General features: G+C 39.5%; 1 protein-coding gene across 1 annotated transcript in view; it reads left to right on the top strand.

The window, feature by feature from the left end:
• The window catches only part of LOC108788893, a 50187-nt gene extending 27261 nt beyond the window's left edge, over positions 1 to 22926 (top strand). The window contains exons 4-10 of the mRNA XM_018558795.1: positions 3643 to 3800; positions 8905 to 9031; positions 10644 to 10826; positions 11349 to 11492; positions 13338 to 13492; positions 14751 to 14877; positions 22723 to 22926. Of these exons, the coding sequence (XP_018414297.1) occupies positions 3643 to 3800; positions 8905 to 9031; positions 10644 to 10826; positions 11349 to 11492; positions 13338 to 13492; positions 14751 to 14877; positions 22723 to 22916 (1088 nt within the window). The 3' untranslated portion in view covers positions 22917 to 22926. The remainder of the gene's footprint in view (positions 1 to 3642; positions 3801 to 8904; positions 9032 to 10643; positions 10827 to 11348; positions 11493 to 13337; positions 13493 to 14750; positions 14878 to 22722) is intronic.
• Positions 22927 to 25050: the final 2124 nt, after the last annotated feature.

Here is a 25050-nt window from a genome sequence, read left to right as displayed (position 1 = left end):
AGGCTTCTGACCTTAAACATGTTTACGCTGGAATTAAGGAGATTAAGGGGGGATATGATTCTCATGTACAAGATGTTCAATGGTGACAGCAACATTGGCAACAAACTGTTTGAGATTAACTCAATGACAAAGACTAGAGGCCACCACCTAAAGTTGGTGGAGAAAAAATTCCAGCACAATGGGCGAAGAGGGTTCTTTACAGTAAGAGCGGTTAAGGTCTGGAACTCACTGCCATCGGCAGTGATTTCAGCCAAAAGTGTAGATTTGTTCAAGAAACTTTTGGACAATTTCTTGAGGGACCGTAACATCCAGGGATACCAGTATCCCTAAGAATGAGATGATGCGTGGACCTATATGGGTTGGACTTGATGGGCGTATGTCTTTATTCAACCCCAAATACTATGTAACTATGTAACAACATTAAAAAAACAGTCTGCTCTGCTGTACATAGAGATATATTCTCTACAGCACCATCTTGTGGCCAATTTTGAGATGGCGGAAGGTAAGTAAAAAATTCCATGCCAGTTGAGGCAGAACACATGCTATTCCCTTTTTATGTATGTAACCGCAAGTATCTTTACAAAAGTAGCCTACATTTTCTTAAACAGTAACACCCTTAATGTAATTGGATGTCTTTGCCCACTTGCCAATTTAAGCTTGGTTACACACAGGGACTCACAGTAGTAGAAATTCCTATAGGTACAAAGTATTCTGGCATATCCCCCTGATTCCTCAGCCTACTACACTTTTGTCTCTGTTCCTATTCAGACAAAATCAATAGTGCTGCCTATACAAATGGTACTGGAAACCGTTGCACTGTAAATAGCTGAAGCATAATTTTCTATGGCATGTAGAAAAAACCTTTATTATCTAGGGATGTACAGATACTTTTAGAGTACCAGTGCAGATACTTGGCATTTTCATGAGAACTACCAGGGTTGCAGGGGTTGCAGCTGGGACCGGGCTCTGGCACTCCACCACTGTCCTGAAATCATTAGTCTGTATTGTTTTAGAAAAACTGTCACATGACAATAAACAAAAATGTATCAGTACTCATACTTGTAAGTACTCGGCAAGTATCAGTACTCGTACTCGCAAAACTGGTATTGGTGCATCCCTTTATTTATATTTATAAAAACAAAATCCTACATGAAAACAGAGATGTACAAATCCCGGGAGCTCCGTGTGCTCCTTACAAATGACAGCTGCCTCCTAACTTTTGAATTTTTCTCTAGTGTAGTCTTGGAGCTCAAAAGTATCGGTACATGTACTCGTACTTGTACCGAGTACTGTACTCGGTATCTGTGCAACCCTAATTATAACAGTCTACTAAATACTGTATACTGGTTCACATTCTAGTTTCAATTAGTTCCAAATCCTACTCCTCTTTTGGTCAATTCCTGTTTTTCCTGTATATCATTTTTTATACAAAGGCCTCATAACATTTAAGGAAAGCTTTTAAAGTTGAATTGCAACCCTTCTTTACCTTATATGGCAGCCTCAAGGCAGTAATGTACTGACATGTACATCTAACATTATTCATAAATGTATAATGCTGATATTTTCCGTAAAGACACCACTTACTAGTCACAAAAAATAATGTTGTCTTTAATTTAAATGATAGGTTTCTTAAAAGCCCCTTTAAAACAACTGATTAGCCAATCTTATAGAAGTTGGGTTTCGAGCAGTATCTTTCATGTGCACCTAGGACCATAGTATTGTATTGTCCTCTGCAAAGTAGTCATCTAATAAAACTGATGCATTGGGAGACACAAAGGTGCCCTAATGATGTGTTCAGGGGCAAGACAATCCCTAACATCCACCCCCTCTCCCCAAAGCTTCATGCAAACTCCATTAAGCGGAAGTGATCTCAATCAGACAGGAGTTCATCAAACATTAGTTTTGGGCCACCCGGCTATCAAAATAAGCATGAGATACCCTACTGGTATCCCTTTGACAATTCAGTCCTTATTACCTTTAAAGGGTCCCCCCAGGCTCCTTGCCTGCACTGTGCTGTCCCTATTACTTTTCCTAACATCAATGGGGCCTTGTTAAATAACTGATATTTAAAGTGACATTAAACCCTCAGATTTTTTTAACATAAACCAATACTGTAATGTGTGCCTTACTGTAATCCATGGTTGTTCCCTTCTCTTTGCTGCTCTTCCTTTTAAATCATCATGTCTTCTCATGCTTGGGGAGAACTTCTGTTTTGCAGCAGACTGCCTTGTCTCTGAAATGGATACATGGTGTCTGTTTACAGGTTCACAACCTGAGCCAACACTACAGGAAGAGGCACTCAGCTGCAAAGGGAAGTTCTCCCCCAGCATGAGAAGACATGAGGATTTAAAAGGAAGAGCAGCAAAGAGAAGGGAAACAACCATGGATTACAGTAAGGCGCGCATTACAGTATTGGTTTATGTTAAAAAATCTGAGGGTTTAATGTCACTTTAAAGCAACTAAGTTGCTTTAATACATTTTAAAATAAGGATGTTACCTAAAAAGAAGCCAGCAAATACTTAACTTTTCCACTGGCTGCACCACCAAACATTGCTCCATTGCAGAGAACTTAATGCCACCCCACCCAAAATTATTTTCCTGCTGTCCTCAACATCCTTACACAGTGATATGCTTTACAAATATGTCCTTTGCAGCACAGTCCCAAAGTAAGGGACGTCCTAGTCAAATGAATAAATGACAGAAAAAAATCCCAGAGGAGGAGAACTAAGGTCACACGACCTGTCAAAGTAATGTGACTGGCCTCTGCTCCAATCACAGGGTGTTCTCTGCAATGTTATACACAGAATATTCTGTTGGACACAGCAGGCTCCACACTGCGCTCTGCAATTTATTATTGAGTTGTACAATGCAGAGCTCGGTGTGAAGTAAACACTGTAGTATCTAATGGACAGCAAATAGCGACTTGGCCTTTAAGTGTAACCTCTTAACAGGTAAGCATGCTAAACAGTGTAAATACCTCTCATCTCCTTTTTCTGACCTTTAAAGAACAGAAAATTGCAGGAGCCACCCAGTCTATGAACTGCATATCAATATACCCATCTTGTAACTTTTTTGTTAGGGTTCTCCCATTCACAAGCTAGTTTGTGCATGTCATAAAGCCATTTCATTACTAAATTGAAACCATATAAGGGGTTTAATGTTTAGCAATTTGACCCTAGCAGCATTATAGGTGACCAAGGTAACCATGCATTGTTAGATTTTCGTTCGGAAATCATACACAAACGGTCTTTCGAATGAGGATGAAACAGGTCTGTGTTCATCAAAATTCTCAGCAAGAACACATCACATGTGCAAAATAATTTTTTTTAATTATTATTATTTCTGTCGTTCGTCAAAATTTGGTTGGTTAGTATGGCTAACGTACAATATTCAAATTCGACATTTGACTATGCTTGATGGGGAAGTTTGGGTATAATCAATCGAGGGTTCGTGGTAGAAACTAAACGGAAATCTAACAATGTATGACCACCTTTACTCTGTATGTACGCATGAGAATTTGGACTTTTGGCATTTTGACCACTCTTCTTTACCTGTGATACGGAATTCAAATTCTGTTGCTTTGATTTTTTGAATATCTTACCTATATAATATAAGTTTGTGTTTGACTGTGACATTATACAGGAATAACAATTGTTGGACATGATGCAGAAAGTAAGGAGAGAGTTATTCCTTGTAGAGAGCCTGGATGTTACTCTAGAACCATCACATATAAAAAGGCTTCTTTGGCCCAGCTAAGAACCTTGACTAGTTCTTCTGAGAGCTGTGAACAGTTTGTGAAAGTAAGTATGACTGTGTTTGACTAAGACAAAAACTCATGAACCTCCTGTGTGGAAGTACTGTATATAAAGGGAAAAAATACTGCACTATCTATAACAGCCAATAAGACTGTTGTTTTCATGTTATAAGTAGATCTAAACCCTAACTGAATGGACTGAATGGCATGGAGTTTGCTCAAGCACTCTGTATTATAAATAATTGAATAATGTGAAACCTCACGCCACTACTCCAATAAAATTACGCAGCAGCTGAAATCTGTGTGGTCAGATATATAGTATAAAATTAATAGTAAAAGCCGCGCTGTGTAAATGAAACTGCAAAAGTGTCAGATATAGTAGATACTGACCCTGAAATAATGTGATACAATGTGTAAAAAGTGCAAAACAAATAAGAAACGCATGTATATATAACATGCACCTCAGTGTAAATGCATTGCTACAAAATATCCACAATGAAAAATCAAATACAATAGATGTTAACTGTGAATCAATGTGATGCAATGTGCAAAGAATAACAACTAGAAAAAACGCATGTGTATAACATGCACTTCAGTGAAAATAATAAATGGTTAAAAAATGTCCATGATCCTGGATCTTCAATAGTCCATTAGGAAAATAGAAGATAACACATTGGATGTAAAATAATCTCAATCTCCTGTGACCGTCAACAGAGAAATCTTTTGTCAACCTTTATTGCACCTCTGTGCTACCATCCTCCTGCAGCCTCTTTGTAGCCACTTCTTGTCTACATGGATGTACTCCAGCAATGGCTGTATGGTATTTCTCAAAGTGGGTTTCCTGATGGTGACAACAGTGGATCATGCATAATGTATTCTGAAATGGCCACTTGTAGTAATCCATAAAAATCCCACCTGACAGGGTGGCAACACATGAGCGCAATCTGGAGACAGGGACAGAGCACAGTCACTTTATAACACTAAGTGCCTGAACATAGTCCTTCATGGCAGGATTACCGGGTATTAGGTTAAAGGAGAATTGGATGAGTAAAATGTACTTTCACAATACTTTGAGCTGGCGTGTGACACTGCAGCTGTCACACACAGGCTCTATAGCTCAAAAACTGAGCAATCACAAACTGATGATCGCACAGCTACCAGCTTCTCCCAGCAGAAAGCGGTAACAATAAGTCACTGCTCCTCGCAGGGATTCCCTCCCCCCTCTCTCTGTTCCTCTAGTGCTTATTGGAGGGACAGACAGGGGAGGGGGTGGGCACAGTTGGTTCTGGCTCTAGAGAGGCAGAGCCAGCTGTCAATAAGGAAGCAGGGTGGATCCCGACAATATTGTTGGAATCTTTCCGGCTACAGCACAACTCTGCACTGTTATCGTATACCAGGTAGTGACTCGCTATATGCTGGGTTTGGGTTGTAGGAGTACATTAGTAAATGTCCTCCTGTGACCCAAAAGAGAACTAAAGCCAAACAAAGTTTGGCTTTAATTCTCTTTTATTGAAAGCTGCAGTTTAAACAGAAATACAGGAAATAGCTTTTGCAATGACAATAAATGAGATTTTAGTGATTGGGATTAGGCATTTTTATTAAGCAAGGAATCTGATTTTCCCCAAGCATTCACTGGTGTTCAGTCAAAACACATGCACCAGAAAGAGTCACCTGCAGTGAATGCTCTGTAAACATCAGACTCACTGCTTTTCAGTGTAAGCTATGGACAGCACAATACATTCTTTCTTTGGACACTTTTAAACTTTTAAACTTGAGCTTCTATTCATCCAAAAGCTAAAGACCAAATCTAAAAAAAAGCTGCCTTTGGTTTGCCAGAGAAAGACATTTCAGGTACATCATAAATGTAAACATGAGATAAGATAAGAATTTAAACGCAACATCAACAAACAAAAATATACCCGAATTATACATCTTCATGTAACGTTTCCTCAGAATTCTGAAATAATATTCTAGCATTCTTATTTTTAATATTGATCCTAGCATTCTTATTTTTAATATTGATCCTAGCATTCTTATTTTTAACCCCTTTGTGACTGACGACGTACAGTGTACGTCGCCAGCATCGGGGCTGTTTAAACAGACTCCCGGTGACTTTTGCCGCCGGGACTCTGTTTAAACTTGTAGAGCCGACTGTCGGCTTTACAACAGAAGCGATCCTGGCGACTTACCTGTCGCCAGATCGCTTCTGCGTCCCGAAGAAGGGGCCGCCCCCCCGCCGGACACCCCCGCCGTGCTTCCCGGGCTCCGTTGCCCCTCCTACGGGCCCGGGACCGGCGATCTTTGTGTCCGCGGGGAGCTGGGGAGGAGGTCGACGAACTTCCGTTCATCGATCCCCTCCCCGTTCTATGGGACCGGGAGCGATGCAGATTGCATCACTTCCGGTCCCTGGGCTGTCAGTTCTGGGCTCCTGCAGCCCAGCTATAAGCTATTGAAGTGCGATCTGCACTTCAATAGCTTATTTCCAGTGTAAAGGTGACACTGAGGGTCTTTTGGACCCCCAGCATCACCTTAAAGAGGACCTGTCACCACCATCTGCTATTACATGGGGGGGCTTGCAAGCCCCCCCATGTGATAGCAGTCAAAGTAAAGTAAAAAAAAAACAAAAAACAGTTTTTAAAATTAAAATGAAATAAAATAAATCTAATAATAATAAAAAAAATGTAAAAGTCCCCCGCCCCCGCGAGCACGCGCGTCGCCACGTAAACACGCGTCGGGTGCGCCTACGTATGAAAACGACGAACGCGCTACACATGTTGGGTATCGCCGCGCACGCCGGAGTGAGAGCAATAATTCTAGGGCCAGTATTTTGGGGTATCTCTAAATTGATGACCTGTGGGGGCTTTTAAAGCGTCTTCTATGGACTTTTTGGGGTACTGGGGTTTTTCGCCGTTTTATGGATGCACGCAATTTGTAACCTGGGCATGTTGGGTATCGTTTTACTCATTGTAACCTCATCTTTTATATTTCATTAAACAAATGGGTATTTTGTTGTGTTTTGGGGCATTTAATTAAATTTTTCACTAAATATTGGGGTTTAATAAGGAGTTGCGCTAATATTGCGCAACATAAAAATTTGCAACTACCACCATTTTATTCTATAGGGTCTTGGCATTCAGAAAATATATAAGTTGGGGGGGTTTTAAGTAATTTTCAGGCCTAAAATGTGGAATATAACATGGGTACAAAAAATGAAAAAAAGGCCTCAGTCATGAAGGGGTTAATATTGATCCTAGCATTCTTATTTTTAATATTGATCCTTGAATTCTTATTTTTAATATTGATCCTAGCATTCTTATTTTTAATATTGGTTCTAGCATTCTTATTTTTAATATTGATCCTTGCATTCTTATTTTTAATATTGATCCTTGCATTCTTATTTTTAATATTGATTCTAGCATTCTTATCTTTGAATATGGATTAAGAGAGATGTTTTGAGATTACTTTTTGTCGCCAGGGCACTTCCGTACTTTGTAATATATTTTTTAAATCCAATGTTAATCTTGTTCAGGATTGAAAATGTATTTGGTGGAAACCTCCTAAATAACAAAGAGTTATCTGTATGGACACTCTACAATGAGATGCTAACCTGCTCATGCATTACATCTCTCATACAATGCGGGCATGTTTTGATAAATAGCATCATTAATAAAGCACCATTGTGGTGATCGGTAAAAAAGAGCTGTTTTTCATTTTATTGCAATTGACTGTAAAAAAATAAATGGCAACCTTGATGGAAATAGAGAATGACTAGTGGCATTATTGCAAGTGTCTACCTACTTTGGTGTATTTGCTCTACTGTTGCCTGGATCTCAAGCCTCTTAAGCTTCCAATCCACTCATGGGTAGTAGTAAGAACACTACTGCTATTTCTGGCCACTTTAAAGCCACAGGTTGCATGTCCATGGTACAGCAGTGACTATGTATTACAGTAATGTAAAGTACCTGCTCCCCAATCAGATCTGTCCCCGGCTTGGTGACAACCTAGTATCAGCTAGTTTCCCTTATGTTGTCATGTGTTATGAATCAACATCAGATGTAGGACTGCCAATGTTTAGAAAATGTCCAGTGGCCATAATAATGCTAACGTGATTGTGGACATCACTGTCCTTCCTGAAGTTTTAGCATTCCTTAACCCATTTGTCATCACCATTTGCTCATTTTACAAAACTAACACACCAGGATAAGGTTCTTTGAAAAAGTGACAGGTTGTGGTATATTTAAAAAAAAAATCACATAGCTATTTCCCCTACAAAACCACAGGTACATTTGTTGTGTGCGAGTTTACCAGCTGCTTTGAGAATGGGGCAACAACAAATGTTTTTAGCGTAATTTCTCTTCCGGTTGAATGTTCTTCAATGGGTTCATTCATTCAAATTATCATATTATGGCCACTAGATGGAGCTCAGGGTGATAGAAAACAAATACATTGTATCATGATACTTACAGGCATTTATTTTATCATCCTACGCTTCATCTAGTGACCATAATGTGGTATTTTCCCCATTCACTCTGTTCTGTATGAATGAACTATTGAAGAACATTCGAGCAGAAAAGAAAATACACTAAGAACATTTGATTTTGCCCTTTTGTTTTATGAAAATTGTTTATAAATAAATAGCTTTAGTTTCAGTTCCAATGAGAGCAGTTTCAGTTCCAATGAGAATATATCAAGGCATTGAAAAAGTTGAGATCTGGAAACACAGTAAAAATGTTAAAACGTCACTTTTAATCAATCAATGATAACATTTATTTTCTTATAGAAAGGACACAGAATCATAAAAAAAATGAATGAATATACTTTTCATGTCTGTCTGATTTTTATGTATCTGTGTCTTTTGCTAAATAACATCATGGATACTTTTATCATGGTTTATTTAAAAGCAATGTTTTAATCTTTTCAGATTGTTCCCATACTTCACCTTTTTCAGTGCATTGATATGTGTATATTTGAGTGAGTTAAATAGTGTGAACATACTTTTTAGGAGTTTGCAACACCATTAATTGTCTTATTTTCTCAGGTTGAATATACATACCCCTTTAATGGATCCTGCCACGTATATGTTAAATGTTAGTTCATGTGGACTTCCACTTATAAGCTGCTGAAAGTAATCTCCTTTTTTTAATTCACAGCTGGACTGTCGGCACATCAGATTTTTGGATGGACCATGGGGGTGGTGGGTTTCCAGAGATGGGGAAGCTATTACATCTTGGGGGGGTGCCCCAACAAACAGTGGAAAATGTGCATGTGGAGAAAATGGTAATAAACCTATTGTTAGAAATGTTGAAAAATAATTCAGTATAATTCAAACAGTTATTGCAGTTTTGATAGATAATGGGGAGTTGAATCCCCTTCTGGTTTCTCTTTTTATGAGGACCACTTATGGAGGATCTGTTTCCTACAAGTGCAAGCTTTTAAGTACTGCTGAATAAAAGAAGACCCAATTCAAAAAACCTATACAGATGTCTCAGTTGTACACATTGGTGAATATACACTCACTGGCCACTTTATTAGTTACACCTTGCTAGTACTGGGTTAGGCCCCTTTTGTCTTCAGAACTGCTTTAATTCTTCATGCCACTGATTCAACAAGGTGATGGAAACATTCCTTAGAGAGTTTCGTCCATACTGACATGATAGCATCACACAGTTGCTGAAGATTTGTCGGCTGCACATCCATGATGCGAAGCTCGACTAGCCTGAACCGTTGATACAAGGCAGGATGGATCCATGCTTTCATGTTATTTATATCAAATTCTGACCCTACGATCCAAATGTCACAACAGAAATCCAGACTCATCAGACCAGGCAACGTTTTTGCAATCTTCTATTTTACAATTTTGGTGAGCCCTTGCAAACTGTAGCCTCAGTTTCCTGTTCTTAGCTGACAGAAGTGGCACTCGGTGTAGTCTTCTGTGGCTTTAGCCCATCTGCTTCAAGGTTCAATGTGTTTGTTGTCCAGAGATGCTCTCCTGCATACGTCAGATGTAATGAGGGGTTATTTGAGTTACTGTTGCCTTTCTATCAGCTTGAACCAGTCTGCCCATTCTCCTCTGGCATCAACAAGATATTCTTGCCCAGAGAGCTGACGCTCACTGGATATTTTCTCTTTTTTAGACCATTCTCTGTAAACCCTAAAGATGGTTGTGTATGAAAATCCCAGTAGATCAGCAGTTGCTGAAATACTCAAACTAGCCCGTCTGGCACCGTGCCATGTTCAAAGTCACTTAAATGGGTTTGAACTTCAGCAGACCATCTTGACCATGTCTACATGCCTAAATGTATTGAGTTACTGCCATGTGATTGGCTGATTAGATATTTGTGTTAACGAGCAGTTGAAGATATATATGTGCATTCGGATTCGGACGAACCTGCAAATCAATGAAATTCAGTTGATTCAGCGGTCCGTCCAATTCCGAAATAAAGAATTTATTATATGCCCGAATATACTAAAACTATATTCGGGCATACATAAATTCTTTGCAGAACGCGCGGGGGGCATATTGGCCGCTGGCGTGTTCCTACTTAGGCGCGCTGCCATCTTTCAGTATATCTTGGTATACACCAAGATGGCGGCGGCCAAACATATGGGGGTCGCCATCTTGGTGTAAACCAAGATGCACTCAAAGATGGCAGCGGGCAAGCGTAGAACGTGCCGGCGGCCGACATGACTGCCGCTCGCTTAGCATTCTCAGTGTGTGGTTTCAGATTCGGAGACTGGTTGCCTCCAAATCCGAATCAGCAGAAAAATTTGTTTTCTTTGATGAAACAAATGGAAACCTTTTTTGTTTTCATTTTTTTTTTCGGCAGAATTTTTTTTTTTTTGCAGTGCACATGCGCTAGTTTAGACAATGTTTGTATATGTATTATAGGTGAATGTGCCTTGGAAATGACATCTTGCAACTGTGATGCAAATGACGATGTGTGGAGGACAGATGAAGGAGCCATAACGGATAAATCATCTTTGCCAATCAAGGAAATCAGATTTGGAGGGACAGATATAACACGATCATTAGCATTCTACCGTATAGGCAAACTTCGCTGCTGGGGAACAAGTAAGTCTGTCTCTTTATTTAAAATATACATTAAGTAAGCAGTTAAAATATTTGTTATGCCTAAAGTGACACAGAACTCAGGAGTTAAATCTTAAAAATACATTCACGTACCTTAACTAGTAACAACAATGTATCTTATTTGTGTATCACTCAGTTGTAGATCCTCAAATCATCTCTGAATTGGAATTGCTCCAAGCTCGCTCCCGTGATAGATGATGATTTCAATACAAATTAGTAAACTAAATGTGAGATTGTAGTCCATCATGGGAGTGAGAGGTGACTACTTTACAACAAACACAGAGACCATGGGGAACAAAAGTAGCCACCCTCCAGAAGGAAGGACAGTGTCAGTATGAATTCAGAGATGATTTGAGGATCTACAGCTGAGTGATACATAAATAAGATACATTTGTGTTAGTAGGTAAGGTACTTGAATGCATCTTTAAAATGTAACTTCTGAATTTAGTGTCACTTTAAGGATCTCTAACGCAATCGGACTTATGTGTTTCATGTTTTTGAAAGTTTCAGAACCTCCAGTCTTAGAGTCATGTGCTGCTCTTAAAGAAGCTGGTATCAATGAGTCGGGGAGATATTCGATTGACCCAGATGGTGTTGACAAAGGGCTTCCTGAATTTGGGGTCTACTGTGACATGTCATCACAGTCTGGTAACTACACAATGAAACTTTGCTTAGACAGAATGAGGTGACTGTATTGTTCAATTTCCAAGCAATGCTAAAGTTTTCATGTTTTGAGTACCAGTGCTAAATAGGGGAGGAGTGTGCTGTGGAGCATTTTCCCCACAGGCAGGTACTAATAAGATTTGTTTGGCTTTTGGCCCGCAGAAGAAACATTTCCCCTTTTAATCACTGATCACAGTGGAACAGTCAGAGACACATGTTGGCCATTATATAGCTACCTTCACCCCATTCAGACCCATAATCAAAACATCATATGACTTAATGCCAAAGGCTACAAATGAAGTCAGTGCTAGAAGACGTAAACATGTGGTCACAATAAGCCATGTTCTTTAGGAACACCCACCAATCTCTGCAGAAACATGGCTCATGTTGTGTGTGTTTTTCCCCCCAGGGGAGAATGTTCCCAGTCCTCCCTTGGTTCTTAATGACCACAACTATATAGTAATAATAACAGTTCTTGAAATTAATTTAGAAATTATTATTTTGTCTTTTTGTTTTTTTGTTTTTTAGTAGAAGCTTATTGATGTATTCCCAGAACATTTTCTCCATATCTAAAGAAGTAAATACCTTATATCAGATACAAACATCTTTACATATCTGTATATAAAAGCTAACAATTAAAGTACTGTATATCTAAATCCAAAACTTCAGGTTTTAAGTTTTTAATAGTGTGTTCCACTGAAAGATTTCCGTTTACCTCCTGTTCAGTGGCAGAACTATCACCATAGCAACCCAGGCGGCCGCTATGGGGCCCGGGGCACAGGGGGGCCTGGCCAGGATGAGGGACAAAGGGGTCCCGCTGATGCCGTGCAAGCCGCCTGGGTCGCTATGGCATTGCAGGCTGCTGCCTGTCACAGGCAGCTGTGAGGAGGAATGCGTCACTGTTCAGATCACTGACAATATGTCAGTGATCTGTACAGCGGTGCGTTCCTCCTCACAACCGATGCTGAGTCAGTGACAGCCAGCAGTTGCGTAGGAGGAGGCAGGGCCAGGTGGTGGCTGCGGAGGAGGAGGCAGGGCCCGGTGATGGAGGAGGAGGCGGGGCCTGCTAGCGACTGTGGAGGAGGAGGGCCAGGCGGTGGAAGAGGCTGACAGCGGACCGGGGCTGACAGGTAAGAGGTGTGCAGGGGTGTGACCAGCCCACCTGAAACCCTGCACCACCCACCATAGAACATCTATAGTTGGCTCTGCAGGGTCACTCTCAGGTGGGCTCTGCAAGTGGCGTAACTAGAAATCACAGGGCCCCATACAAAATTTTGCCATGGGGCCCTGTGATTTCTAGTTACTCCCCTGCTCCTGGTCCAGGGACATCTGTAACATTTTGGATTTCCCATAATCTTTTCACCCAGTAACAATGGTGACCAGGACAAATAGAAAGGGTGAATCTCCCTAGTGTGGACACATATAACAATAAACACCTTTCAGGATTTTAATCTTTTTATTCCATCCAAAACTATAAAAGAATCAGCTTTAGATATACTTCAAAGCCCAATTGAACCCTGCCTATTACTGTAATGTAAAAGGGCTGCACACATGGTAATGTCTCTATTACTTTTTTACACTTTTTTACACTGCTAAGTACTGCCAGCACATAGGAGAGGAGTCGGTCCGCAGCTCTCTCACATAAAGCAGGGCCTGGCTTTCCAGTGGTCTGATATGCCCCATCAAACTCTGCTTCAGTTAACATATGCTCTTTCATTAATCATTACATGTTTAAAAGATTGCCTTCATACACTTCTGTCATGTAACGCTCTTGACATTAGCTCTGTCATAAAAACCATCACATTATAATGTTTAACTTTTTGGTCACAGGCATAACAGTTATCGGCCACAACAGTGAAAGGCGTATACCCGTGAGCCCATGTGAGGAGCCCGGATGCTACAAGAGAGAAGTGATATACTCAGCAGATCTTGCTCAGCTAAATGCCCTTACTAAAGTGTCACAAAGCTGTGAACAATTTGTTAGGGTAAGCAGTTTGCTCTTTGCTCAGAAATTAAAGAGAGTAACATTTGAATGGTGCAAATAGATTTTAAATTAAATACAAGTGGAAACCCCTTCTTCTCCTAACAACTGTATATATGTGTTCCCCATGATGTTTTAGTTCCCTTCTATTGCAGAGGATGCAGTGGTTTGGCTTTTCCCCCCACAGAAGCAGTTATCATTTAGCAATTGCAGGGTGCAGAAACAATGGTCATCAGTAATGGTCACAACTCAGCAGAAGGAAAAACAAATGTACGTTTTGCACACTAATGAATGTTGTATGTTTAGAAGTGCTTAGGAGTGTTTAGAAGTGCCTACAGAAATCAAATAGAATATTGGCCTGCAGAGTACTCTCTCCTCTATCTTTCATAGATACAACAGGCTGGTCTAGTGAATTCAAAGCAAAGCTTATTTGGTGGCCTGATTATCTATGCAAGGCTGGCCGGCATCTCAAATTTGTTGGCAACTTTAATAATAACCTTGCCTCATTAACACATTTGTACAAAGTACAAAGCACATTTTTTATAACCCTTGCAGTGGTGCTAATTAAGGTCAAAAATAACTAAGTTATGCCCAATCTTCAGAGCCGGCCGGCTGCAACAGCACTTTCTCCAGCATCTCTGCTCCTCCATTGCAGCGATGTTATATCCCTTGGCATTATCACGTCTAATACACTGTGTATAGAACATGATGACTCAGGGACCTTAGAACGCTACAGCACAGGGGGAATGAGGCTAATAGCTGGGCAGTTTGGAGGATCAGGTGAGTATAACTTTTTTCTATTCATTTTTTACCCAGAGTTTTTCTTTAAAGCATATGTAAGATCAAAACTTTTTGTTTAATCTTGATAAGAGTAGTAAGGAATATAACCCATCAGATTTTTTTTGTTTGTGTCCTGCTGGAGATATTTTCCCCTTGCTATACAAGAAAACAGGTACTGCTGGGCTGTCTTTTAGAAAGGCTAGAATTCTCTGCAATCACATGTTATGGAAGCACCATAAATCTAAATCGATCTAAATAAATCTAAAATGAGGATTTTATATAAGTATTAACAAAAGTGACATTGTGATGATTATAGTATCAAACTGCAAACATCAAAATATTGAAATACATTTGGCAACCAAAAAAGTTAGTTTTCCTTTAAGGAATACATTATTGTAAAACTAACTGCCTTATTTGCTTTGCTTCAATTGTCAATGTCTATTAATATATATATATATATATATTTTTTCTTTATATTCCAGCTCGACTGTCGCCATGTGCGCTTCATTCAGTCTGGATGGGGCTGGTGGGATTCCTGGGATGGAAAGAAGATGATTTACTGGGGTAGTGCTGATTCTGCAGTCGGTGGTTGTGCATGTGGAAAAACTGGTACAAATGTGCAATAATTGACTAGGAATGCATTTGCATGGTGCATAAGGTTCAATAAATGTAAAGAAAATTAAATTATTTACAAAATTATTCACGAAAATTTATAGCTGTTTTATAGGTACGGTACTTGTTTCCATGGGCATCCACAGCAAGCTTTCTGGGGGATGGATTATATTAAAGTGTATTTCCACTTTCGCAGGCAAAATTGAGAAACCCCCACTATGGGGTCTATTCACGAAGCTGCCAAGGGCAGCCGAGTGAATGACCGATCTGAAGTGAAGTGAGCCGAACACTGTTCGGCTATTCACTTCAGGCTGGTACGGCTAATTTCAGCCGTACATTGGCTGAAATCAGCCATACATCGGCTTGCTTTGTGTGGATTCGGGTCGGCTTACTGAACCGAAGGGGTCCTGGGGCCGAACTCTAGCCGAAGGATCGGCCGAAGCTACGGCCAGATCCTTTGGCAGCTTCGTGAATAGACCCCTATAAGTTTATGTGTTCCTATTCACACGGCATATCTAACAATCATTTAAAGAAATATATTTCGTCCCTTTTAAGGTGCCCATACACTGCTCGATTCTCGTGCGAGAATCGCTGGAAATCCCACGATCGTACGAGAATCGAGCAGTGTGAATGAAGAGGTGCGACCGTTTCTACTGTACGGTCGCACGTCTTTTGTCTAAGGAGCACGCTAGAAAACCAGCCGAAAATCGTACGATTTTCGGGTGGTTTGAACGGTGCTCGGGAGACAAATGCCAAACGGGCCAGTGTGCGCACGCGCACACTGCCCGTTCAGCATTGCGCTCATCGGAAGCCCGCCCCTCGGGGGGGCGGCCTTGCGATGATCGAGAGTACGATCTGCCTGTCCAAGATGGGCAGATCGTACGTTTTTTTAATCACTTTACAACCATCGCAAGACTAAGGTCTTGCGATGGTTGTACAGTGTATGGCCACCTTTAGATATCTCTATTTAGCCAGCCTTTGCATGCTCCTCTCTCAATTTCAGTAACAGCAACTAAGTGTCTCCTCATTAACATACAATGGGAGAAATTCATAAATACTGAATCAGACCAAATCTAAGCAGTTGCCCATAGCAACCAATCAGCTTCTTTTTTCTGTTTGTTTAGTTACATTTTGAAAATTAAACAGAGAAGCTGATTGGTTGCTCCAGTTTCTGTCTGCTCCAGTTTTTATGAATTCCCCCAATGTCCCCCACAGTCCTACTTATCTAGTTTGCAAGTAATAATAAAATCTGCCGGCACAGTACGGGGGCAGAGTTAATTATTTGAAACAAAACTCCCCCCAACTCCCCAGACAGTGAAAACTAAGCAGGATGTTTCAGTCCTGAGCTAGCACAATGTAACGTGCAGTATAAAAAATAGGTGTTATCCGAATTTGACTGCAAAAGTGGAAAGGAATGTTAATTGAAACCAACAGCACTAATTTGAAAGAGTTCAACTTAAACAGTACATAAACATAAAATTAGGGATGCACCGTTACTGGTTTTTTCGGTATCGAGTATGAGTGCAAGTACCAATATTTTTTTCCCGGTACTTGTCGATACCGAATACCGATACCGGAAGTCCCATTAAAGAAGTCAGGTGGCGTGTAATGACGTGCCACCTGGTTTCCTGATTAGCCGGGAAGCCAGGCGGAGTGTAATGACTCGCCATCCGGCTTCCAGCAGGGGAAGCAGTTTCCATGCTTCCTCATCACCAGGTGACGATAAAGCATGGAGCCGGCTCGCTGGCCAATCAGGAAGCCGGGTGGAGTGTAATGATGTGGCGCCCCCGGCTTCCTGACTGGCTGCGAAGCTGGCTCCATGCTCCCACGTCACCAGGTCGTCCCTGGAAAAGCACCGTGTCCCCGTGCCAGTGGAGACAAGGGCCTCTTACCCACAAGCCCTGGGGTGTTGGTTGTGGGGGGCGGGGGGGGCTTATTCACATCGGGGTACCCCTTGTACTACCCAGATGCGTGCCCCCCATGTGAAAGAGTAAGGGGCACTTATACCCCTACCCACTCACTAAAGAGTTAGATCAAATTTTTTAAATATAAACCAGACTTTTGAAAAAAATCCTTTAATAAAAAAAAACAAAAACAAAAGATTTGATTGATGATTTTAACAAGCCTTTTATTTTAAAAAAAATGGATCCACCGACGTTATCCTAGGGTCAATCATGACGTACAGCGTAGTCCACGACAATGATGGCAACTTGACGAAATTAAAAAAATAAATAGAAATAATTTTTAAAAACCCGACGCCTGCCGACCCTTTCCGCTTGTGAACTCCCGCCGCAGAATGGCATTCTGATACATGCCAGCAAAATATAAACAATTGGGTGGAGTGGTGACATCACCGCTAGCTCCGCCCAACTGTTTACATTTGTTCGGCACCTGACAGGGCTTAGCTGCGTTAGCCATGATTGGGCAAAGTCATCATTACTGTGCTGTGATTGGGTAAAGGCTTTACCTAATTAAGGCTTCACAAGGCACTGTGCGGTGCGCAATGCCATGTGGGGCGCTCGGCAGACGAATAGCCCGCCGAACACCATGATAGTTTGTGTGTTCGCCGAACACGCAAACTACCGATGTTCGAGTTGAACTGTTGTTGGACTTGAACATCGAGACTATCCCTACTTACTAGTACACACAAGGGTGACTGCGTAGCACTCTTCTTCAGAAAGGAGTCACTCCAAAACAGGAAGTCAGCATCAGTGCTCAGGGGACCAACTGATTCTGCAGGAAACTAAAATTTAAACAATTAAGAAGCAGTATCCATTGTAAGCGATTTCATCAGCATTTGAAATAGCTTAAAATCCTTTTGACTTTATAATGACTTTAAACCCAATATAACTTCCAATTTATTATAAATGACAATGTAATCATATTAAAACGTATCTGTTGGTAATTTATAACAGAAAATCAGCAAACTCCAAAAGAAAAAAACTATTTTATGAGAAATAAATTGAGATCGCAGACAGATGATGTTTGGAGAGTCAAAAAGGAATCCTAGAACATAGATGGTGGCCTCCAATCATATCATAGCTTGGCACAAACCTGATGCTGTACAGCATTATTGATGAACAATAATTCTCATTCATTTTTTGATTGAACATGGATGGGGTCTAGGAGCTGTGGTATTAAAGACCCCATCCATGTTACTATTTAGAAAGGCCAAGAAAAAAAAATGGAGATTTCTGGTTTTCTCAGGAATCCCTTGTAATACTTGTATAAAATAACGTGATTTATGGTTAGTAACCATGTAAAGGTAATATATACTCTATAACATATTTTTTTTTAAAATAAATATGTAAATAAAATCAGCTTAAGGCGTAGAACCATTAAACGATCTGTCCCTGTATTTAATATATATATGGAAAATCAAAAAACCTCAAAGTCATTAAAAAATAAATAAAATATGAATGCTGTAATATGTGCTGAATTAAAATACACCATACTTTTCTTGGTGGTCTCCAGGCTTTATAAGGTATGGGAAACACAATAAAAAATAAAAGTAGGAGTGTGCCACAATAAAGGTGTCTGAAGGCAAACTTTTCCTTCAGGTCCACTCCTCTGGTGATTGGCTATTGCAATTTAAAATAGCTAATAGCAGGCTGGCTATTGCTCCCAGCCACTGTGGATCAATCAGCAGGGAAGCGGACCTGAAAGAGAACTCAGCAGGCAGAGAGTGGGTGCAATAGCCAGCCTGTAATTGGCTATTGCAAGTTGCAATAGCCAATAGCAGGCTGGCTATTGCAACTTGTTGTAATAGAATTAAGTCCTGCCAATACTAGAGCAACTTTAATCACTATATATAGAAACATGTATCACCAAAATCACTAATAAATATTGTGCCAAGCTAACAAATATCAATTGCCAAATGTGTGTGTCACCTAATTCATTTGGTGGTTTTCACCACTATTTCCAGTCTTCATCAATGTGTCATGTAAAACAATACCAATAGGTAAAACTCTAATTCATACGAAATTCAGTGCAAATATCTACAGTAAACACTATAAGGTGCAACAATAATTAATGACATCAACAAATATTATTGAATCCTATTGATCTATAAATACAAAAAATAAATAAACGGGGCTTTGTAGGTGACTCGTAAACAATGCAGTTAGACATAATGTCACATGACTCATTCTTGTATGGTAAAATTCATATTTAATAACATAATTTCATGATTGACAAAAAGTTGCATATAAAAGACATACCACACATCTAAAAACAGGACCATTAGACATATAAACAGCATCCGTACAGATTGATATTGTGCAAAATAGCAATAATTAACACTCTTGATTTCATTGTAAATTCATAATAAATTAGATCAGTCAATATATAATTTTTAAGATCAGTCAACATATTATTGTTATATATTTTCATATTGTTAAATGTTCCAATCACAAATCTGTACTTTTTCATTCTTCGACGTGTTTCGCCCTAGCTTTTTCAAGAAGTTTATAGAGGCGGCCTGTAGAATCCATATGAATATTATGGTGAGCACTCAAATAGTTGAAAATAGCAATTAGCCATACATAACTTTAACTGACATAGATCAATGAATGAGATAAATACATAAATACCATGTATAACATTTCTGGGGACGAGCAGATTCACATCTAGGGGAGTCCCTCCACTCCGCCAGGAGAAGAGAAGCAGGGATAAGTCAGGGGATGTATGGAAGAGGAGGCATCTCTATCTGTCCTTATGCGACCTACAAGATTAAATTATAAACCAATGCTCTCCTATGTATAACTTCATGTGAATACAATGTATTGCATCTAGCATTGCAAAACCACCTAAATATAAGATACAATGAAACAGCTTCTCTGAGCCTTACTGAATCAGTGAGTAAATGTATCCAAACTAAGGTTGGATACAATTGGCCTTCACAATAGGTACTTTTATATCCATAACAGCATCCACACCAGTCAATGTATCTCATCCAAATACCATCTATGTCACTTCCATCCCTTCATTAAAGTATAATTGAATTGTATATAAACATTATTAAAGATTATCAAGGATTGTCCTCATTAGTATCAATGTTTAAATTATATAGTTAATCCATTCAGAAAATCATCCTAAGAGAAAGTGACCAGATATAGTAATAGATAAGAAACACTGAATATATCCCATTACGTGATTGGGGTACCTTGTGAATTGTTCAAGCTCCTCAAGTGTCCAGGACCAACCTCTACCATTCTCCAATGTCCCGAGTCTCCCTTACTCTAGATGTTTCCCACCGCAGACCCACGCGCCGTCTCGATCAGTCAGCGTGTGACGTCTGCGGCTGGGGCAGGCACTAGGTCCGCAATTGCGCCCTTATGAGCGCCTCCGAAAGATGGGAGTGACCCAACCAAGGCTAGACCACACCCCCCGGGGCCGTCAGCCAATGGAGCGGCGCCCAGGATTCTTCTTTTTTGTATTTATGACTGTATTTAGGGGTGGTGTCTCCGTTTAGTGCTGATCCCTACATCTTTTTAACATCTTATTCATATTGATCTATAATCAACACTGTGTAAATTCTTCAAACTATACCTGCATTGGTCACTTTGTATTTTGTTCTGTATCAGCAGCAAATCACAGGCAGTTCAGCAGTGCCGGTATATACCGCAAATTGAAATGTTTAATGCAGCCCTGGCTGTGGGTGAAAAGACTAGCCGTATTTGGACCTCTCTGCACTTTTGAGACTTTAGGATATATTCAGAGGTACTGAACACTTTGGGGGGAATTTATCAAAACTGGAGCAGACGGATTTCAGAGCAGTTTCAACCAATCAGCTTCTCTCTTCAGTTTGTTCAGTTAAGATTTGAAAATAAAACACAGAAGCTGATTGGTTGCCATGCACAGCTGCTCCAGTTTTTGTCTGCTCCAGTTTTTGTCTGCTCCAGTTTTGATAAATTCCCCTCTTTGTATTTAATTGCACTGGATACTTTTGTTTTTATTTTCCTGGCACTGGTCACTTTGTATCTGGTTCTGCACTAGTCACTTTGCAATTTCTGGCACTTTAGGCCTGGTTCGAACCTAGGAGTTTTTGAGCAGTTAGAAAAGCACTTTTAAATGCTCAACACAAGAAATCCCATGATTTTTTTATGGTCCCTGTTCACACCTGAACAGACAAACGCTAGCAGGAAAATGCCAAACGCCTGAAAAGGTACATGAGCGTCTTCAGGTAGTAAACAGTGCGTTTTTTGCCCAATAGACTTCAAAAGAATCACACAAACGTGCAGCAGAACTATGTTGTACATATTCATGCGCAGTTTTGCATGTTTGTAAGTGCAATTTGTAATGTAATGTTTCTGAAGCTGCCAGTCAAAACACCCTTCTTCATGTACGAGCGTACAAACGCACATTAAAATGTGAATAACGAGCATAAACATGCAAATAACCACGCTTGAACCCGGCCTTATGAATTGACCATTTATATGTTGATGAATTTTGTGTAATATCCTGTATAATATGTATAGTTTGATGAATGTACACAGTGTAGATTATAGATTAATATGAATCAGTAATATGTGAATTGTGATACATTACATTACACGGACGAAAATTATCGTTGATTGTTGAAGTCATGAATTATTGTTGCACCTATCATGTATACTGTGGATATATTTACGCTGAATCGCATATGAATGAGAGTTTTTCTTTTTAACATTGTTTTGCATGACACATTGATTACAATTGGGAATGGTGGTGGAAACCATTAAATGAATTAGGTGACACACACATTTGGCAATTGATAATAGTGCGGCACATATTTATTTCTGATTTTGGTGACACAGGTTTCTGCTTTTAGTGATCACAGGTGCTCTAGTATTACTGGGAGTTTACAACAAGGTGTTATAGCCAGCCTGCTATTAGCTATTGCAATTTTAAATAGCCAATAGCAGGCTGGCTATTGCACCCCTCCACTGCCTGCTGTCAATCAGCAGAGGAGCAGACCTGAAAGAGAACTTTCTCCTTCAGATCCGCTCCTCTGCTGATGACAAACTGAAAGGAAAAGGTAATGCATTTGCTTTTCAGTTTTTTCGTTATTCGGATTCAGTATTTTCGGATATGGCATATCAAACAAATACCAAACAGCCAAAAAATCGGACGAAAATGTATACGTACGCTAACGAATACACATATCTACCCTTTATTATAAATAATAGCAACATTTTCCAGTTATAGACAGGTGCAATTGGTGAGTCATGCATTTGGTGGTCTTTGAAAAAGAAAAGTATGCAAACTGCAGCAATTCAAGGTTTGTCTATATGAGTGCCTTTGATTAAAAATAATACTACAAGGATCCTTATAACAATGATAAACTGAATTAAATGATAAAATATCTGTAAAAAATAAGTCAAGGCAACTGGACTTGCTGTTTTTTTTATTCTTGAAGACGTTTCACTGGACATCCGATCAGTTTGCATAATTGGATTCTATGAAGTGGTATTAACCTTCCCAGAGAGAGGTGTTAATTCACCATATTTATTCCCAGATAATTTTTGTAGTCATTCTGAATTGAGAAAGCTGGCTGGATGTCCAGTGAAATGTCTTCAAGAAAAATACAGAAAGTCCAGTTGCCTTGACTTATTTTTTACAGATATACCATGACCTGGATGAATGAGAACCTTCACAGACAAATTATAAAAGTTAGGTAATTTGCATGACTTAAGGGTCATGATTAATTTATAATGCAACAATTACAATTAATTGGATAGACAAACCTACAAAAAGGCTGCTGAAAGTAGTATCAGGTTTAGATGGGGGTTACATGTAGCTCTAAAGCCAATGGATGGATACTACTGCTTACCTGAACACTAATTTGAATTTGTTCTCCAGGTACTTGTGCATTTCCTGATAAGGTCTGCAACTGTGACAGCAATGATAACATCTGGAGAACAGACGATGGCTTCCTACGTGATAAGACAGCTCTGCCAATTAAGGCTGTGTATTTTGGAGACACCAATAACTTCCCCTTGGAAATGGCTTATCACAGTATTGGAAAACTGAGATGTAGAGGTACAGGTACGTAAAAGCTTGGGATATAAACCTTACTTTATTTATTATAATATTAGCAGTGTAAAAACCTATTTGAAGTGAATAAAGATTCTTTGGTAAGGAGGTCTCAGAATCTGGATGGTTAAATCCTAAACATATTGCCAAGCTAAAAGGAAGCTACCATTTCTGCCCTTCTATGGAAAAGTATATCTCTGTTTCAGGTCTATAACAAGTATGTAGCCATAGTGAAGTCAGAACATCAGATCTGCATATTGTTTTTGTGAAAGTGGCTGAAAATATTGACATCTATGTAGAGAACATTAGGTGGGCAACAGTCACTTTTTAGGAGAGGTCAGCAATGGTGGAATACATACAGTATTTCTCTCAGTATATCCCTTTCAGGCATATATTACACAATGGCTGTCCAGCTAGGACAAGTATAAATATGCTATTTCAGACTTACTACTTGCACTTTGTTATGGAATAATCTTTTAATTTGCTTTTGTTTTAGCTAAGAAAAAATTTTTTTAGAATACTTTTTTTTGTATGGGCTCGGAGAACAAAGCCATACTATGTTTAAGTCAATGCAATCTAATGTAGACATGATGTACTTGTTACTTGGAGATCTTCCACTATGAGTCGTTCCCATTATTTCAGTATTTGAAATAAAATACATTTCAAATGATGTGTGCTTCCCGTCCTTTTCAGGTGCATTCTACAAATATAAAACAATACACTTTTGGAATCATGTACATAATTGTTCTTAAACTTAAACTTATAATTAAAAGATTAAAATGTTTTACTGCATTTTATTAAGATTGTAAAACATATTGAAAGTGTTTCATATTAACTGTATCTGACAGAGAAATGTAAGTTTTCAAGGCCAGCACGGTGTCATGCCAACCAATTCTGGGCAGCTCTGAGCACTCAGATGTCTTACTGTTAATTGGAAGTGAATTGGAAGAGGTTTTAGTAGCATAATTCCTACACTTTGGCTTATAAACACCAGTTAGGTAAAAAAAAGATAATTCCTAGTTTTTTTACACTGTTCAAATCAGCTCTTCTTTTTGTTATTTTATTGAGTATTAATATAATTGAAGCCCATCTCCAGGCAGACGTGGACTTCTGAAGAGCCCCTTTGTAATAACAATAAAATTATGTGGAAAAAAAAAGTGGTAAAAAAATAAAATAAATTGTTAAAGAAATGAAAACCAACCTTGCTGCCCCCGCCATCCGCATGAGAATAAACACGCGGGCATAGGGCATGCATGTGTACGTAAACGAAGATTTGGCCACACATGTCGGATATCACCATAAATTCTCCCAGCTCACTCCACTGGGCTAACTGATTCCTAACTTACAATAAACCTTCTTACTTAGACTAATTGAGCCTACTTAACAGTAGCTGGACAAAGCGATTAATAAACTCAGGGCATAGCTGTTTTTGCTGCTTTATTCCTATTGTTGACTGATATTGTTGTGCCCATACGCTCCAGCACCTGATTTTCTTTTGTGTGGCTATATCTTCCTATGAAGTAGTTTGTTTTTTTTTGCTAACATTACTATTGTAGCAAAGGTGTGAGTCTTTGGGCACAGAATCAGTGGGGGAGAGGGGTGGGGGTTAACATTCCGTTTCAATGGGACTTTGTGATTTTGTGCTCAAAAAGGCACACTTTTCCTTCTGCAATAAAAAGACAAAGGGGGGATTTATCATAGCAATTTCAAGTGTTTGAACTTGCACGGAATGTATTTGATGCACTTTGCACCAGATTTATGATGCTAGTGTAATGTTCATGAATGAGGTTTAATAGACTCCAGGAAAGAAGACTTGTAACTCCAGGCAAAAAGCTTAACTGTCACTTCTTGAAGAAGTGGTCACAGGGACTTCTTAAGTTGTGATTGTTTTGTTAGGTAATGCCCCAGTTTCAAGCAGCCGCAGGACAAGTGCAGATAAAAAAACGTGCGAAAAAACGTGCAGTTGAAAAAGTAGTGCAAGCTCAGGTGAAAACAGGGGCACATGTTAAAAAACAGATTTGCACATTAAAAAAATGATCTAAGAGGCTAAAACTGTCACAATTTATTTGATACATTCCCCTCAAAGTATGTCCCCAAAGTCACTGGCATATACACCAAGTACTTTATGGCAACCTCTTTATTTCTGATCGTCTT

This window comes from Nanorana parkeri, unplaced genomic scaffold, assembly GCF_000935625.1.
Source record: "Nanorana parkeri isolate BGI_ZX_2015 unplaced genomic scaffold, ASM93562v1 scaffold359, whole genome shotgun sequence".
NCBI classification, from domain to species: Eukaryota; Metazoa; Chordata; class Amphibia; order Anura; family Dicroglossidae; genus Nanorana; species Nanorana parkeri.
Note: the sequence above shows the minus strand (reverse complement) of the source record. Positions and strands in the feature narration are given on the sequence as shown.